The following is an 18916-nucleotide window of genomic DNA, read 5'->3' as shown; positions in this document are numbered from 1 at the left end:
TAAGTCCCTAAGTTCTGTGATACTTAGCTTGCAGCTGTGAGGCAATTCACAGTCCTTCTTCTTTCACAAAGTGAAACACACTTTGCTCTGGTTTAGTTTCAAAGCGGGGGAAAATCAGCACACAAAAAGTCAAAGTCAGTAAAGCAGGCACGAAACACAACGATCAGATAATCCACCACAATGGCCAAACCCACAGGCTGCTATTTATAGCAGCCTCACTAGTTACCGCAGCCCCACCCAACCACAGGTGGCTTCATTTTCTTTGATAATAATCTCTCAGTTGTTGCTGCCTATGCATCGCTCTCCCCATGCGTGGCTGTATCATTAACTCTTGTTCTGAATCCAAGGAGGAGCTAGATAATTGATCTCCTTCTAAGCTGTCTGCCACACTCTCCTCCTCCCTGTCACTCATGTCTTCTTGGTCAGAGGAGCCTTCATCATCAGATTCCACCGGGGGCAAAACAGGCCTGCAGCATGTGGATGTCTCCCCCACATCCACAGTCCTTGGGGCAGGAGCTGGGCCAGAGCTAACCACAACAGAGTCACAGCGGGGGGCTCTAAGAGCCACATGTGGCTCCACAACCATGGGTTGCTGACCTCTGGCCTAGGACTATCAATCAGTCAATAATATCCCCATTGGTATAAAAAGCATCAAATTATTTAGAGGTATTTTGTCTCTTCCCTGCAATCCAGTGGCAGGTGCTTCTATTTCTGAAGAATAGATACACCTTCCATCAAGGATCTGAATATGCTCTTCATTACAAAGTTTTAGGAACATATAAATGATTTGCAAAATTATATTTCAGGATTAAAAACTAGAGAGTCTGAAAGCTTTTTGTAAAACCTCGCCTTCTCTCTGACAGTTGCACTTTCATTCCCTTCTCATTTCAAAGCTGTTTTGTTCCGTTAGCAACAAATATTGACTGCAGCTGAATCTTTGGTTGTGTGTATTTCTGTCTAGTCATTCTGGCCATTTTTCTACGTTGTTCAGATAGAAGCAGTTTCTAAACAAACTGCTAGGAATGTTTTGTAACAGCTTTGCAAATCTGAACACATTTAATCATTTTCACATGCAATTGAACCTAAGATTGTAGTGTTTAGTTACATTTCCTGTCTTGATCTGTTTCTCTCTAGACATGGGATATTGAGCAAAGATCTCATTGCCTGATGTCTTTTCAACAAATACATAAGAGATTACATGTCATGGGGCTAAATCTTTATTATTAAAGAGGGGTTATCGGTATTAATTCCATTACATTTAATTGCATTTGTGCCCTATTACATTTGTGCCCCATAAGAGCATATTTTTTAAAAGAGTGGCAGTGATTAAATCATTTGTGAGAAAAAAACTTCTTTGAGGTATATTGTGCATTTAATTTTTAATCAAGGCAATTCAGGAGTGAAATGCTCCCAGTTTAGACATGCCTGCCAGTGCTTGGAGACTCAGTAGCGATGGCAGTGTGAGGCTTTACCCACCCACCTGGACACGGTTATTTTGTGTCTTACCCTCTGTGCATGCATAGAATGCCCAGCCGGCAACTTAATGCCGGCCAGGATTTGCGGCAGGGCCAGGGAAACGTGGCTCTCGGCCTCTGCCGCAATTTTGAATGGCTGGGATCTTGTGAGATTTCGTGAGATCCCGGCCATGCCTTGTCATCGGCACTTGCCAATGACGTTGCTGGGGCAGAGCCTGCCAGCCCTATAAAAGGGGCTGCGCAGGCTCGGGGCCTCCTTTTCGTCCCAGACAATGAGCAGGCGAACACCCGCCCACCCTCCCTATCTTTCAGTGTGCTACAGGAGTCGCCCTTAGGGGGCCGAATAGGAATTTTTGGCAGTCTCGGTATTTTCTGCGACCGTTTTTTTGCCTATTCCACACTGCGGTGCGGAACGTCCAGTTAGGGGGTGCTTCGCTCCCCGATTAGTTCTAATTGGCTTACCTCTGGTCATTGGGTTGGCAGGTTAGGGGCGGAAATTGGGAGGTTTTTAGCAACTGCATGTTCTCCGTTGGGCATCTTTGGGGATGATTGGCAGACTCTCTCCAAGGGCTCATGGTGCCTTTTAAATCGACCTGAGCAATTGGGAAGAACCTGCCTCTGGGTCTCGCCCATTTCAATTCCCTTTCACGGATTGGACGGCGAGACCTCCCACATGCATGGCATGGCTGGGATTCAGGTGAGGGCGCGGCCCCTTCACTTGGATCAGCATGGAGCTATGCCCTAAGTTGCCCCGGAAGTTTTTATTACGTCATTTCTTCCCCGGAAGTATTTCCATTGACCTCTGCGGGTCCATGTTAGGTTGAATTAAATTAATTTTAATTTTATTAATAAAAATGACCCAGTTTTAAATCCAGCTCTGTGTCCGTGTTGTTATTCCACCTCTGCTGCAATGCTTTGTGCATGCGCAGAGGGTAAAAGAACCCGAATGGCAGCATCCAGGCAGGTGGGTGAATCCTTGCGCTGCCATTGCTACCAGGTCTCCGACCTTTGGCAGGCACGCCTGAACCAGGAACATTTCACCCCTGAGGCAACTGTTACAAATATTAACAAAAGCTGGTGAAAACAGATACCTTTGTCACTTCTCTCATTAATCACTTGTTAAGCTTTGGAATTTGAAGGGCTTCACTAATAAACAGCTCTCTTTTGGAAATTTCAAAATCATCTGACAGTCACATTCAGTAGACCAGACCATAATATTAACTCCATAGAATACCTACAATGAATCGTGTATTAAGTTAATGGAGTCACCTCTCCATATTACAAATTTTGCCCTTGAATTGGAGGTCATCCATGACTTTGTGTATCTTGACTCAACCATTGCCAATACACTCTCTCTAGATACTGAGCTGAATAAACATATTGGTAAAGTGGCCACCACATTCTCTAGGCTCAGAAAGAGAATATGGCTTAATAAGAAGCTGACAGAACATACAAAGATCCAGGTTTATAGAGCCTTGTCCTGAACTCACTCTTGTATTGCAGCAAGTCTTGGACCCTTTACACACGGCAAGAGAGAAAGTTGAATACCTTTCATATGCACTGTTTACGAAGCATCCTTGGCATCACCTGGCATGACAAAGTTCCAAATAGCAGAGTCTGGAAACATGCTGGAATTTCTAGCATATATACACTATTGAAACAGCAACATCTTCACTGGCTTGGGCATGTTGTGAGAATGGATGATGCGTGGATTTCAAAAGATCTCCTGTATGATGAATTAGTGGAAGGAAAGCGCCCCAGAGGAAGACCGCAGCTGCAATATAAGGAAATCTGTAAGAGGGATTTAAAGGCTTTGGGAATTGACATTAACATCTGGGAAACCTTGACCTCTGATCGTTCAGCTTGAAGGTTAAAGACACTGCATAGCTTTCTCCATTTCAAGGAGAAACTTGGTTTGTTTGTTTGTTTTTTTATTTATTTATTTAATTTATTTGATTTGTATGCCGCCCCTCTCCATAGACTCGGGGCAGCTAACAACAATAATAAAACAGCATATAACAAATCTAATATTTAAAATAACTAAAAACCCTTATTAAAAACCAAACATACACACAAATATACCATGCATAAATTGTATAGGCCTGGGGGGAATGAATATCTCAATTCCCCCATGCCTGATGACAGAGGTGGGTTTTAAGGAGCTTACGAAAGGCAAGGAGGGTGGGGGCAATTCTGATCTCTGGGGGGAGCTGATTCCAGAGGGTCGGGGCTGCCACAGAGAAGGCTCTTCCCCTGGGTCCCGCCAAACAACATTGTTTAGTCGACGGGACCCAGAGAAGCCAACTCTGTGGGACCTAACTTGTTCAGCAGGCTGAGGCAAAGAGGCAATCCTGGAATCAGTGAAATCCAGGGGCCAGACAAGGGACAGAATTGATCTGCACTCAGTGTGGAAGGGATTATCACTCTCGGATTGGCCTTTTTAGCCACACTAGATGCTGTTCTAGGAACTCTTTCCAGAGCACAGTGCCATAGTCTTTCAAGACTGAAGGTTGCCAATAATATCTACAAAAACCTATATTGACATTGGCTATAAAAATCTCTATCAAGGCCATTTTCTTTATTCTCTATATCAGATCTCTTTCAGAATCCCAAATCTCTTTCAGGTTTCAGTACCTACAGCCTTGTTTGTGTCGTGGTTTCAATAGGCTTCAACAGTGTTGTTGAAGCTTTTCAACACAAAGTGCCGAAATGGAGGGGCGGCATGCATGCATGCCAGAAACTGGAAGATCTTCTGACCTAATCTTCTGGTTTCTGGAGCACATTTGTCCTGAACACCAGCTGGCTGTCATGCCTGAACCCAGAAGAGCAACAGGTGACAGTTTCCATGTCTGGAGAGATGGCTCTGCGTGCCACTTCCAGCATGTGTTCCACAGGTTCACCAACATGAGGCTAGAATCTGTTATCAACCCTTGACCTATCCCACTTGCTTTTCCATTTATTTAAGTGAGGTTGCATTAGCTATTGAATGGGCTAGAGTTCAACTTTACTTGCGACACAATGAGTCATAATAATAGCTTGAGGTACATTATTTTGAGAAATGAAATTATAACGGTGAATCAACAATTTGGGTTCTTACAGGTAATCAGAGACTTTTTCTGATAACTATCTTGTTACTGAAAGAAAAAGAAACAAGAGAGGAGATGTTGTTGGCCTTTTTTTGCCTCAAGATATCACCATAAATGTAATGGAACCAAAATATGATAAGTTTTTTTCCCTTTCAGATCATAGCATAGAGCTTAAGAGGATCTGCATGAGCTACAGATTTTTTTTCTATTTTTGCCAGCAAATGGAAAACAGATTATATGCTTTTTTCCAGCATCCCCTTTACAGCCCAATTCAGGTCCAGTTAAGAAACCTCATTTTTAATGTTTATTTTTTGGTCAAACGCTTTGAATACACACACACACATGCACACACACAAGAGTAAACATGAAAAAATACAGCATGTATAAATAATAAAACACAAGTTTTTCAAATGTCATAGTTGGGACTTTGTTAAATATAATTAATTGTAGTATTATATTATGCAGTTAAGAATCACGGTAGAAATTAAGCCAAACATGAGCATAAAACCCATGGTCTATACAATTTGAATTACCAAATGGAATTGTACACTATGTTAAGTTCAGACCATATTAGCAAAGATTTATTCTGTGTAATGTATTTATTTAATTATTCGTTTATTTGTGTCTTTGAGTCAGTGTTGATTCCTGCCAACTGCCTAAACTAAATTTTCTTGGCAAGATTTTCAGAAGTGATTTGCTATTTGCCTTTTTCTTAAACCGGAGAGTGAGCAACTGACACAAAGCCAATGGCTGACCTTGGGCCAGTCACTCCCTCTCAGCCCCAGCAAGGAGGAAATGGCATTCTGAAACCTTGCCAAGAAAGCTTCAGAGATTTGTCCAGTAGCCAGGAGTCAAAACTAACTTGGAGGCACTATATATAGCTTTCAAAAGTGGTGTCCTTTTATTCTTGAATTTGGTTCTCAAATCCAGTCATGTTAGCTATGAGAATTAGATAAAGTGCACAGGTTTATAGTGGTCCCATAACAGACCAAGTGCACAGGTTTATAGTGGCCCCATAACAGACAAAGGACCTGATGGAAAATATCAGTATGGCTCAGCATCAAAATATACAGTGATACCTTGTCTTACAAACTTAATTGGTTCCAGGACAAGGTTCGTAAGGTGAAAAGTTCGTAAGACAAAACAATGTTTCCCATAGGAATCAATGTAAAAGCAAATAATGCGTGCAAATCCTTCAGGAAAATCCCAAACTTTAGAAGGGAGGCAAACAGAGGGCAGGGAAGAGCAGCTAAAGGGGGCGGGTGGAAGAAGCAAGGCTAGGCTAAAGGGTGAGTGGGAAGGAAGAAAGGCAAGGGGGGCGCCCCTCCCTTTTCTTTCTTCAAAAGACACCCTTTCAGTGCCTCTGCAAGCACGCTGTTCTCCTACTTTTGTTAATGCAAAGTCTTTCCCCCTCCAAGCTGCCCCTCCCTTTTCTTTCTTCAAAAAAGGCGGAAAAAAGAAACCCCTTCATCCCAGCAGCAGCGGCTTGGGTTCGTAAGGTGAAAATAGTTTGGAAGAAGAGGCAAAAAAATCTTAAACACCGGGTTCATATCTTGAAAAGTTCGTTAGAAGAGGCGTTCGTAAGATGAGGTACCACTGTATTTGAAAAGCAAATGTTGTTCAACATTTTTCAAGGATTTTTAACTGCTTATATTTTGAAGAAGAATCTCAACAGGCTTTGCCGTCTGTGGCTGTAGAATCCAATGTGCCATAGCAGTGACTCAGTGTCTGAAAAGGTCATGGAGCTTTGAGTATTGCTTTGTTCTATGTTTTGGGTGAGTACAAATCTTCAGACAGCACAGACAGCCTGAGTCATTTAAGATCTTTTATTTTCCATTAATTTTAGAGCACCATTACTAGATGAAGCCTTTTGAAGTGATGCTCCTCTCCTTGATATTTGGGCGGTTAAAGATTTGACTGCTGATCAAGATTGAGTGTTTCTGGTGATTCTGAACTTCGGTTTGAAACTGGATTGATTTATATTTCTACTTTAGAAACCCACCCACCCCCAATTCAAATCCAACATTTGTTTTAAAAGTAATTGCTTTGATTTTAAGAAGAAATATTCCATTCTAAATGAAACATTAACGGGACAATATCTTCTTGTGGTATCTTATGAAACAGTGCCAAGGCAAAATAAGAATATTTATGCCAATTAATTGCAAGACAAAATAGGAAAAATGCTTTATCACCTTCTCCCTTTACATGAGCTTTGTACGTTGAACTCTATCTTCAGATTCAGCTCTCTGATTCAGTTTCTATATACCTATTTTATTTATTTGAGTTTGAGTGGCATGTTGGCATAAAGGTGGAGCTGTCATGTCATAACCAGGAGCTGTGAATTCGATCCTAGATAGCAGCAGATATTTCTCTCTCTGAGGGTGAAGAGAAAATATTTGCTGTGAACTCTGCAGGGTCATCTGGCCAGTAAACGCTCAGCTCCATTCAATTGCTCTGACTCCACTCCAATGCAAGGTATTAGAGCAGTGATGGTGAGCCTTTTTTGATTCGGGTGCCAATAGCACACAATAGCGTGCATGCACTTGTATTTGTATTTGTATTTATTAGATTTGTATGCCGCCCCTCTCTGAAGACTCGGGGCGGCTAACAACAATATAAAAAGACAATGTAAACAAATCTAATATTAAAAACAATCTAAAAAACCCCAATTTAAAGAACCACTCATACATACAAGCATACCATATATAAATTCTATAAGCCTAGGGGGAAGGGAAATTTCAATTCCCCCATGCCTGACGACAGAGGTGGGTTTTAAGGAGCTTGTGAAAGGCAAGGAGGGTGGGGGAAACTCTGATATCTGGGGGGAGCTGGTTCCAGAGGGTTGGGGCCGCCACAGAGAGGGCTCTTCTCTTGGGTCCCACCAAACGACATTGCTTAGTCGACGGGACCCAGAGAAGGCCAACTCTGTGGGACCTAACCGGTCGCTGGGATTCACTTGCCCACACCCATAATGCAATGCCCTTCCCCATGCATGCACACAACCATAACAATGGCATCCCATGCATGCACATAACACCCCCCCCAAGCTGCCTCCCCACGCATGCGCACAGGCCTTACTGAAGCCTCCAAACTTCCAGTAGGCCTGTTGAGCTGTTTTTTTGCCATCTCCAGGGTTCAGGAAAGTCTTCTGAAGCTTGTGGAGAGCGAAAAGAAGCCAAATGGGCCAACCAGAAGTTTGGAAATGTCCAGGCTTCAAGAAGCTTTCCTGAACCTTGGGGAGAGCAAAAATAGCTGAAAAGAAGGCTGAAAATCAGCTGTCTAGTGCATTAGTGCACACTGGAGCTGAGATAGGGCAATGCCTCATGTGCCCTCAGATATGACTCCGTGCGCCACATGTGGCACACATGCCATAGGTTCGCCAACACTGTATTAGAGGGTCTTTAAAAGAAAGAAAAAATATTTATTTAGTACAACACATGGTGAGGTGCATAATCCTCACTGTCCCTATTTCCTTTACAGCTTCAACCACAACAACACAAGAGCACACAACAGATTTAAACTTAATATTAACCGCTTCAAACTTGACTTCAGTAACCGAGTTGTCGAAGCGTGGAACTCATTACCGGACTCCATAGTGTCATCCCCAAACTCCCAACACTTTACCCTTAGATTATCTACGGTTGACCTATCCAGATTCCTTAGAGGTCAGTAAGGGGCGAGTACAAGTGCACTAGAGTGCCTTCCGTTCCCTGTCATATCTCCTATACTTTTCTTCTATTCCTATATCTCTTCTTCTATTCCTTCATTGATACGTTCTATTACTATATCTTCTTTTCTATTATTTCTTAGATATATTTTACTATGAGTATCTCCTCTATAACCTTCATCATGTATTTTACTATGTGTATATAGATATATACCCACTAAAACCCTCATTGTGTATTGGACAAAATAAATAAATAAACAAATAAATAAAATAAAATAAATAAATCTTGTGAATTGGGAAGGACTGAAAAAAAGAGTCTGTGCCCAACTGCATTGATCTGGCTTTTATGTCTAAAAGAGGATTTCTTTGTTATTTGTCCAGGACTCTAATTATTGAACCATACTCACTCCCAGTAATATATGGCATTTATTTATAATATTTAATTATATTAATATATTCCATATGTTTATATTTGTATTATTGCAAAGAAAACCTCAGAACAAATAGGTGACATGAAATTTTAGTATTCATATGTGTGCTAATTTTAGGTATGACAGCAAAAACAAATATTTATACACCTAGAAGGTTTTATAGCAATAAAAAAATTGCACTTTTCAATATTTTAAAATGATTCAAAATGATTGCTTGTAAAACATATTTAATTTTGTCCTGGCCTCCAAGGCTGAAAGATTCTAATCAATATCTTTGTAGAATTCAGTGCTAATTGATTTATTGTTCAATAAGAGGAATGGGAGGTGGTGTGAAAATTCAATATTGTTTTGCTAGATAGAGGGAAATGGCTGGAGTTCAGTGAAGATTGTCAATTAGATCATGTTGGCAATATGGTATATATGGTTCTAGATTTATAGCTGTAGTTTATAGCTGTAGACGTAATATGTTGTTCAAAAAGAACAGGAGTGTTCAAAAAGAACAGTATATATCAAAAGGGTAGTGAGTTTATCTTATGTAGACATGTATCTATCTGTTGGACAGATCAATAAATATACAGTGATCCCTCGGGTTTCGCGAGGGTTCCGTTCCAAGACCCCTCGCGAAACTCGATTTTTCGCGATATAGCGGTGCGGAAGTAAAAACACCATCTGCGCATGCGCGCCTTTTTTTTCATGGCAGCACATGCGCAGATGGTGGAGTTTGCATGTGGGCGGCGGGGAAGACCCAGGGAAGGTTCCTTCGCCCGCCCAACAGCTGATCTGCTCCGCAGCGCGGCAGCAGCGAGGAGCCGAAGATGGGGTTTCCCCGTTGCCCAGGCAATGGGGAAACCCCATCTTCGGCTCCTCGCTGCTGCCGCGCTGCGGAGCAGATCAGCTGTTGGGTGGGCGAAGGAACCTTCCCTGGGTCTTCCCGCCGCCCAGGCAAAGGGGAAACCCCAAGATCGCTTGCTGCTTGCCCGTTCACCCGCCCGCCCGGCTGCTCGCTTGCCCGTTCACCCGCCTGCCCGGCTGCTCCACTTGCCTGTTCACCTGCCCGCCCGGCCGCTCCGCTTGCCCATTCACCCGCCCGCCCGGCCGCTCCACTTGCCCGTTCGCCCGCCCGGCCGCTCCGCTTGCCCGTTCGCCCGCCCGCCCTCTCCGCTTGCCCGTTCACCCGCCCGCCCGGCTGCTCCACTTGCCCGTTCACCCGCCCGCCCGGCCGCTCCGCTTGCCCGTTCACTCGCCCGCCCGGCCGCTCCACTTGCCCGTTCACCCGCCCGCTCGGGTGAACGGGCAAGTGGAGCGATTTGTACAAACAAATTATTGCGTTCTATCAGAAGAAGTTGTCTTATAGATACAATTGTAAGTAGAAGGGATCTTATACTATAGTAAGGCAGTACAGCAATGCAAGTTCTCAATTACCGTATTTTTCGGTGTATAAGACACACCATTTTCCTCCCTAAAAGAGGCCGGTAATTTGGGTGTGTCTTATACGCTGAATTTTGCTTTTTTTAAAAACAAAACAAAACTTGATCTTCCCAGCTCTTACCTTGCAGGCTATTTCCATGTTTTCCAAGCCCCAAGTCTTTGCAAGGGTTTTTCCATTGCTCTAACTTGTTCCCAATAAGTTTCTTTCCTGCCCTAACCAGATGCTAACGACGTTCCCACTCTTACTGGCTTGTAAGCTCTTTCATTGTTACTTTCTGCCAAGAATGTTTTTCAAACCCTGCCTTTGTAGGGGTTTTTTCATTGTTTTACTTGCTCCACGTGTTTCTTTCCAGCCCTAACCAGGTGCTATTAATGTTCCCAAGCTCTTTCATTTTTACTCACTGTGAAGAATGTTTTTCAAGCCCTAAGTCTTTGCAGGTTTTTCTTTCCATTGGTCTAACTTGCTCCCAATGTTTCTTTCCAGCCCTAACCAGGTGCTAATGATGTTCCCAGCTCTTATCCATTTGCAAGCTCTTTCATTGTTATTCTCTGTGAGGAATGTTTTCCAAACCCTGTCTTTGTAGGGTTTTTTTTTAATTGCTTTACTTGCTCCAAATGTTTCTTTCTAGCCCTAACCAGGTGCAAACAGCTCTTACCTGCTTGCAAGCTCTTTCATTGTTACTCTCTGCTAAGAAGAATATTTTCCAAGCCCTAAGTTTGCAGGGTTTTTTCCATTGCTCTACTTGCTCCGACTGTTTCTTTCAAGGTGCTAATGAAGTTCCCAACTATTACTGGCTTGCAAGCTCTTTCATTGTTACTCTCTCAGAATAAAGTTTTTTAAAGTCCTTTTACCAGGGGATAAAATAATATGCCAAAACTGACCAGACTAAGGATGCTAGTCAGATGAACATGCAGATTCTTTTCCCTATTTTTCTCCCCCAAAACTAAGGTGTGTCTTATACTCCATTGCATCCTATTCGGGAAAAATACGGTAGTTTACTACAATACTTTTTACATTGAGCTACTTTTGAAGACTGTTTAGAAACTAGAGCAGCTGTTGTGTAAAGCAGTACCTTCCATAGTAGACTCAACTAGAAAACCAAAGTCAAACTTAATATTACTTTTATTATAAAGTTATACAGTGTTCCCTAAATTTCCATGGGTGATGCGTTCCAAGACCGCCCGCAAAAGTTGAATTTCTGCGAAGTAGAGATGCGGAAGTAAATACACCATTTTTGGCTATGGACAGTATCACAAGCCATCCCTTAACACTTTAAACCCCTAAATTACCATTTCCCATTCCCTTAACAACCATTTACTCACCATTATTACTGGTACTCACCATTGAATAAGACACTTAGAGATCCTGATATTTATTAACAATAATTATTTTTTTTGTTATTGATTTGCAAAAGTTATTAGTTTGGCGACGACATATGACATCATTGGGTGGAAAAAACCGTGGTATAGGAAAAAAACCATGATGTAGTTTTTAATTAATATTTTTGGGAAAAAACATGGTATAGGCTATTCGCGAAGTTCGAACCCGCGAAAATCGAGGGAACACTGTAGTAACAGAATCTTGCAAGTTTGAATGTGCTTTCCCTCTCCCTCCCTTTATTTTCACAAGAACTAGGGAGGGTCATATCTGAAATGCTTTTTCAAATTACATTTCTGCCTCAGTCTCGTATTTTTTTTACCTTTGATTGTTGTGTTGGGGTAGCAGCTCTTTCATTTCTTGAGTTTTTTCTTTTTCCTCATGACATTATCGGACATTGAGAACTCACAATAGTGATATTGTGAGTTTTTGGTTGCTGGTAAATTTCTGGGAAAAACTTAAAGTATGGATATGACTTATAAAGCTGTTTATTTCTTAACATCTGAGTACTTGCTGCCTGCCCCAATCCCAATCAGCTCAGTTGCTAGATCACATAGGCAGATGGTCCTACAGTTTGTTGAGGCCTTTGAAAAGCAGTTCAAAAACTGTTGTTACTATGTGCTCAAGAATATATTTATGTCAGGTGAGATGAACCAGATGAAAGAAACCTGTATTTGTCACAATACAGGTTTGTGTTTTTTATCCATGTGTGCTATTTTCAGTTTTTCATAAGTTACAATGAAAATCTATTCTTGTGACTTTCTCATAATGCAGAAACCATAATTGTTATGTTCTGGGTGAAGAATGGAGTTGAGACCAGTTACCTCTAACAACTCTTTATTTAGTACAGTACTTCCTGTAAGGCAACTTAAAACTCCCTAGCTGACATGGTTCTTTTTATAGGGAACTAATCAGACAACAACCAATCGGGAGAAAGTATTTCCCCACTTGAACAGATAACCAAGATAAAACCTTCAACTAGCAATTATCTCTAATCCATAACAATGATATTCACATTAATTCATTTCATTTCAGTTTCAGCTACTACCCTCTATGTTCTACTAATGCCATGTTTTCAAATCAGGTTTGCAAGCAATGGAAATTGTATTCAATAGCAACAGTATTTAGACTTATATACTGCTCCATAGTGCTATACAGCACTTTCTAGGTAGTGTATAATGTCAGCATTAGTTACATATTGCCCCCAACAATCTGGGATTTAAGGAGGATGGAAGGCTGAGTTAACCTTCAGCTTGTCAGGGTTGAATTCCAGACTGTAGGCAGAGTTTACCTACAGTTCTGCAGTTTCTCACTGTGCCACCAGGGCTCCTATAGGACCAAAGATAGGGTGCTCAGTGCCATATAATGTTGTTATTGGGGTCTATCACCAACATTTGTGCAGTATGTTCAATTTAAGGTGGCTAAGAAAATTATGCTAAGTTAGGAATTATTTTCAAGGAAACAGCGGTATATGTTTGTATTTCATTTTCTGAGAAATTGGTAAGATTGTGAAATACATTTCTAATAGAAAACAACTCAGCTGTTTTCTCTTATCAAGAGCAGTAATTAATTAACATTAATAAATCAATGGAACTACTTGCCTTTAAAAGTTGTGGGTACTTCATTATTAGAGGTTTCTAAAAAGAGATTGGACAACCATTTGTCTGAAATGGTATAGAGTAGTGTTTCTCAACCTTTCTAATGCCGCGACCCCTTAATATAGTTCCTCAAGTTGTGATGAACCCCAACCATAAGTCTAGTGCCAATTTTCCCAACAGAGCTTCAAGCTGATTGGCAGGAAGGTCAGAGGGACACCCCCACTGTAAATGCCTGATTGGTCGGATTGTAAAAATGTGTTCCAAGGTGCCAGAATAGAAGCTTTAGTTCCTAACACCATGAGAAATTTGTCTTTTTCCCTGGTCATTCGACCCCCAAAGGGGTTCCGACCCCCAGGTTGAGAACCATTGGTATAGAGTCTTTTGCTGGAGAAGAGGTTGGACTAGAAGGCCTCCAAGGTCCCTTTCAACTGTGTATTCTATTCCGTTCTTACATTTTACTTTTAAATTATAAAGTACTAATTACCTCTATTCTAGAGATAATAATGCTGGCATACAAATGAATGCTACTGTCATATTATCCAAACTTCTTCATTAGTGGAGAGGTAGCTTCTATATTGCGTATTCTTACTACCATTGAAATGTATAAAGAGAACCTCAATTGTGATTGCCTACTTTTGTGTTCATGATGTCCTTGTGATGTGCATCACATTGTTTTAAGAGGTTGTTCTTTAATCCAGTTCTTAGTTGATTAGGGCAGCAAAGCTTGGCTTGTTGCATGTTAAGTTTCTTCAAGCGGATTATTCGTTGCAGCTTAAATTATAGAAAAGAGAATAACGTAAAGAAAGGTCATATTTATATAGATAAAAATTGTTAGAGTAACAGTGTTTTAAAATTCAAATGAACAGAATGCTTTTTGTTTGGAATTGTACATGTTTCCTTAAAATTCACAGAAACTGGAAAATAAACTGTCTACTCCTTTTTCATTAAAAAGAAATTGAACCAATATCCTTCCTTGACCATACATAAGGCTGATTCAATCCATTTACCACATAATAGTAATGATGACTGGATTGTTTGAATTCTTAAAATGCAATGGCTCTATGCAGCATTAGACAATTCATAAACAATTCATTGAAGAGAAGCAGAAAACTGTACTGTTGAATTATTGAAAAGAAAAGCTATCATAGAAAGAAAGAAATAATTGCTAAAAAAGCTTATTTTCTGAGTGTCTTTTTATATCCTCTATAGGGTCTAACCCATCTTTGACCAGTACACACTTAATATAAATATAGGTACTCCTAGATCTTCTGCTCCAGGTGGCATTGGCTAAAACCTGCTAATGTTGCTTATGACTAATTTAAAACAAAATCTCATAAATAATAGTATCACAAAAACATTTTGCATATTTAATCATCCTATCTGAGTAGTTGAATTTATAAATAAGAGAACATCAAAAAAGATAAGACTTGGGCAAATATTGTTGTTTGATTTTCTTCTTCATTGGTCCTTTTATTGTTTTTTTTTGCCATCTCATTTTGAAGAAAGGTGCAATTTTAACACGAACTTGATCTTCCAGAAACTATCATCTGTGAAGTGACCTTAAATGCCACACTTGGCTTCCTGTTATAGAGCCCCTGATTATGATATCACACATGCAAACAAGCTAACCTTGTTGGGCAGCCTCCTACCCATTTTCTCATACCCATATATTTCTTGGTGACTTAAATCTATCACATATAAACTGGATCTTAAACGAATGTACAACTGAACCCATACATTCAACCCTTTACAATGCTATTACTAGTCTAGGGCTAGATCAACCTCTTTCAAGAACTCTTGCAAAGAAGCAGTGGCATTGAATGCATTTAAAATTTTAATACATTAAATATACGTAACCCATATAAATAAAAATTATTTTAGGGACCTTCATAACTTTTAAAAGTAGGAAAGGGTCCTGAGAGGGGAAAAACATTTAAGAATTATTGCTTTAGGTGACTTTTATTTATGGTCACACATATTATCAACTTGGAAACATAATTTCCATAATGTTTATGACAAATGTGCTTGTTATGACTCCAGTAAACATTGGCATAACAGTACATAGCATAAAACACCAAGAAATAAATTTATTTAGATACAGAGCCTAAGGCTGATAATTTTGGAATGGAAAATTACTTAGGTATTAATGTTCCTTAATTTTAGCAAGAGAAAATGTGTGAATCCTCTATGCAGAGTATACATTTTATTCTGGTAAACCTGGAAATAAATCACTGACATAAGACTCTGGGTGGGCATTCATTCATTCACTAATTTTTCTCAAATACAGTGGAACCCCGACATAAGAGCTGCTCTACTTAAGAGCAACTCGAGATAAGAGCTGGGAGGGGAGAGATATTTTTGTTCTACTTACAAGCCCAAATTCGAGATACAAGCGCCAAGGAGCTGTCTCCTGAAGCCAAACGCTAACTTCCGCGTTCGGCTTCAGGAGACAGCAGCGAAGCGGCGCACGTGTTTTAAAAGGTTGCAGCTGGCCTGGGGGGCTCGGGGGGGTGCTTGCAGCTTTCTTTCTTGCTCTTTTTCTTTCTCTCTTTTACCTTCCCTTCCTCTATTTCTTCTTTTCTTTCTCCTTCCCACCTTCTTCCCTCCCTCCCTCCCTTCACTCATTCCTCTCTTACTCTCCCCTTTCATAAGTTTCCTTGCTTCCTTCCTCTGTTCCTGTCCCTTCCCCCTTTCTTTCTTTCTTGCTTTCTTTCTTGCTCTTTTTCTTTCTCTCTTTTACCTTCCCTTCCTCTATTTCTTCTTTTCTTTCTCCTTCCCACCTTCTTCCCTCCCTCCCTCCCTTCACTCATTCCTCTCTTACTCTCCCCTTTCATAAGTTTCCTTGCTTCCTTCCTCTGTTCCTGTCCCTTCCCTCTTTCCTTCCTTCCTTCCCACCCTCCGTCCATTCATTCACCCATTCCTCTCTTGATCGCTTAAAGCCGGTCCCTGGTGCAAAAAGGGTTGGGGACCTCTGTCCTACAGGATTGGGTTGCAGAGAAGTTGAACATATGTAAATTTAAAAGTTTAAGAAAGTTTACAAGTTAAGTGAAAGAAACTTCATTATTCATTTATATGTACATGTACATTTCTTCATTAAAAACATGTCTTTCTGCATAATTTAGACTAACTTTGTGAGTTTTTTGAGGGCTGGAACCAATTAAAATTATTTACATTAATTCCTATGGGGAAAAGTTGTTCGAGATAAGAGCTGCTCGACTTAAGAGCCCAGGTCCGGAACGAATTAAACTCGTATCTCGAGGTACCACTGTACATGTTATTGTTTTATGTCTATTAAATAAAAAATGGTTTTTGAGAAATTCTCACCAAAGTGTATTCTTTGGGGGGGTAAAAAGGAAATACAGTGGTACCTCTACTTAAGAACGCCTCTACTTAAGAACTTTTCTAGATAAGAACCGGGTGTTCAAGAGTTTTTTGCCTCTTGTTAAGAACCATTTTCTACTTAAGAACCCGAGCCTGGAAAAATTTCGCAGGAAATTTGAGAGTGGCACGAAGACCCAACCAGTTTCCTGCCATTCCCCCTTTAATCCCGGCCATCTCAGGCTTTTCTGGGGTGCCAGAGGAGCCTTTTGGTGGTGCTTAAGTAGGCTTTGGCAGTCCAGAGCGAACAAAGCATTTTCCTTTCTCTGGGCGTATTAATATTAAACATTAATATTATTTCATTATGATATTCAGTCTTATAAATACATTCATGCAGAATATATTGTATCTAATTTTTAAAAAATCAGGAATACTTGAGTGGTAAAAGCTATTGTAACACTGAACAATTTAATAGAAATACAATATATCAAATTTGCATGTTGCAGAATAGAAACTTCAGAAGAGAAGGATTTAGGGGTAGTGATTTTTGACAGTCTCAAAATGGATGAACAGTGCAGTAAGGTGGTAGGGAAAGCAAGTAGAATGCTTGGCTGCAAAGCTAGAGGTATAACAAGCAGGAAGAGGGAGATTGTGATCCCGCTGTATAGAGCGCTGGTGAGACCACATTTGGAATACTGCGTTCAGTTCTGGAGACCTCACCTACAAAAAGATATTGATAAAATTGAACGGGTCCAAAGACAGGCTACAAAAATGATGGAACATCTTAAGCATAAAATTTATCAGGAAAGACTTAATGAACTCAATCTGTATAGTCTGGAGGACAGAAGGAAAAGGGGGGACATGATTGAAACATTTAAATATGTTAAAGGGTTAAATGAGGTTCAGGAGGGAAGTGTTTTTAATAGGAAAATGAACACAAGAACAAGGGGGCACAATCTGAGGTTAGTTGGGAAAAAGATTAGAAGTAACATGATAAAATATTATTTTACTGAAAGTGTAGTAGATGCATGGAACAAACTTCCAGCAGACGTGGTTGGTAAATCCACAGTAAGTGAATTTAAACATGCCTGGGATAAACATATATCCATCCTAAGATAAAATACAGGAAATAGTATAAGGGCAGACTAGATGGGGTCTTTTTCTGTCATCAATCTTCTGTTTCTATGTTTCTAGCAAATAATTCTTTCAAATTTTATATATCAGTAAGTGATTCTTGGAGCAGGATTGGATTCAGAGAATTATTAATTTCTGTTGCAATCAGTCTTGATCATATATAATCTAAAGGTAGAATGCAAAGTAAATTGTAATTTTTTTCACTGACTTAAAATGGTTGTTCTTGAAAAAAAATTAAATACTCAAAACTTAGAGTAACTTATCTGCAAATTTCAGTTATTTTTTTCTTACATCCTGTTTTTGTTATATGAATGTCTAGCATGGTCCAGACCCTCAAAGCCATAACTAATCCAAATGTATTAGATACAACCTCTGTAATATTCAGTGTGCTATGGAGGATGGATTTTACATTTCAATTTATCTATGACAGGATAGATAAAGTTGAGAAATTTGATATCCAAGTAATTAGGCTGTTGCATTCCATTCAATTTGTTACTTATTCAAAAGTATAGTAAAAGTAATCTAGTTCAGGGGTTTCCAACCTTGGCAACTTTAAGACTTGTGGACTTCAACTCCCAGAGTTCCTCAGCCAGTTTTGCTGGCTGAGAAATTCTAGGAGTTGAAGTCCACAAGTCTTAAAGTTGCCAAGGTTGGAGATCCCTGATCTACAGTGTAGTTTATATATTGCTTAGCAAGCAAGAGGTAAGAGCTAATTCAAGGTGGCTGCTGACAATAAGACATGAAATGTGCTGATACTCCAGATAACATAATGATGAAAATTTGCTCCCCAACATCGCATGTACATATAGAAACCTCAGTGCTTGTGTGGTGACCACACCATACATGTATTTACTTAAATAATGAAGTCTTCTGATTCCAAATAACTCTGGGTAGCTCACATTTTAAAAGCAAGGAAAAAATAGAGAAATAAACCTTGCACATCCAAAAGATAAAACCAAACATAACAGGAAAGAATAACATACAATCCAGAGGTTGGTTTCTTGTGCCTGGTACACTCTGGTAGTGGCCAGCCAATTGCGCAACTTGTGTGCAATTGCGCAACTTGTGTGTGACTGCTCCAGTGCTGTCTTTGCCAGTCTGTGCATGGTGCCATCTTTCTTTCCTAAATTTCAGCAACTTTTTTGCTCTATGAGCATGCACAGAAATAAAATCATCCCCCTGCACACGTGTGGAAGCAAAATCACGCAAGGGGGTGGGCACAGATGTGAAACATCATAATGTGCACACAGCACATCGGTAGGAAGGCAAGAGGAACCCTCAATCATGCTTCCTCAATCACAGTAGAAGACATTATTTAATTGAGGTGTTTTGGAGCATATCCCTTTGCCTGATCTTACCATAAAAAATTCTCATGACCAGGACCTTAAATTGCACCCGGTG

General features: G+C 40.3%; 1 protein-coding gene across 1 annotated transcript in view; it reads left to right on the top strand.

Moving 5' to 3' along the window:
* Nucleotides 1-4493: 4493 nt before the first annotated feature.
* The window catches only part of DOK6 (docking protein 6), a 158881-nt gene continuing 144458 nt past the window's right edge, over nucleotides 4494-18916 (top strand). Inside the window, exon 1 of the mRNA XM_070748635.1 lies at nucleotides 4494-4574. Within this exon, the coding sequence (XP_070604736.1) occupies nucleotides 4494-4574 (81 nt within the window). The remainder of the gene's footprint in view (nucleotides 4575-18916) is intronic.

This window comes from Erythrolamprus reginae, chromosome 3 (assembly GCF_031021105.1).
Source record: "Erythrolamprus reginae isolate rEryReg1 chromosome 3, rEryReg1.hap1, whole genome shotgun sequence".
NCBI classification, from domain to species: domain Eukaryota; kingdom Metazoa; phylum Chordata; class Lepidosauria; order Squamata; family Dipsadidae; genus Erythrolamprus; species Erythrolamprus reginae.
The sequence above is the reverse complement of the archived record's forward strand: the minus strand, read 5'-3'. Positions and strand labels throughout refer to the sequence as shown.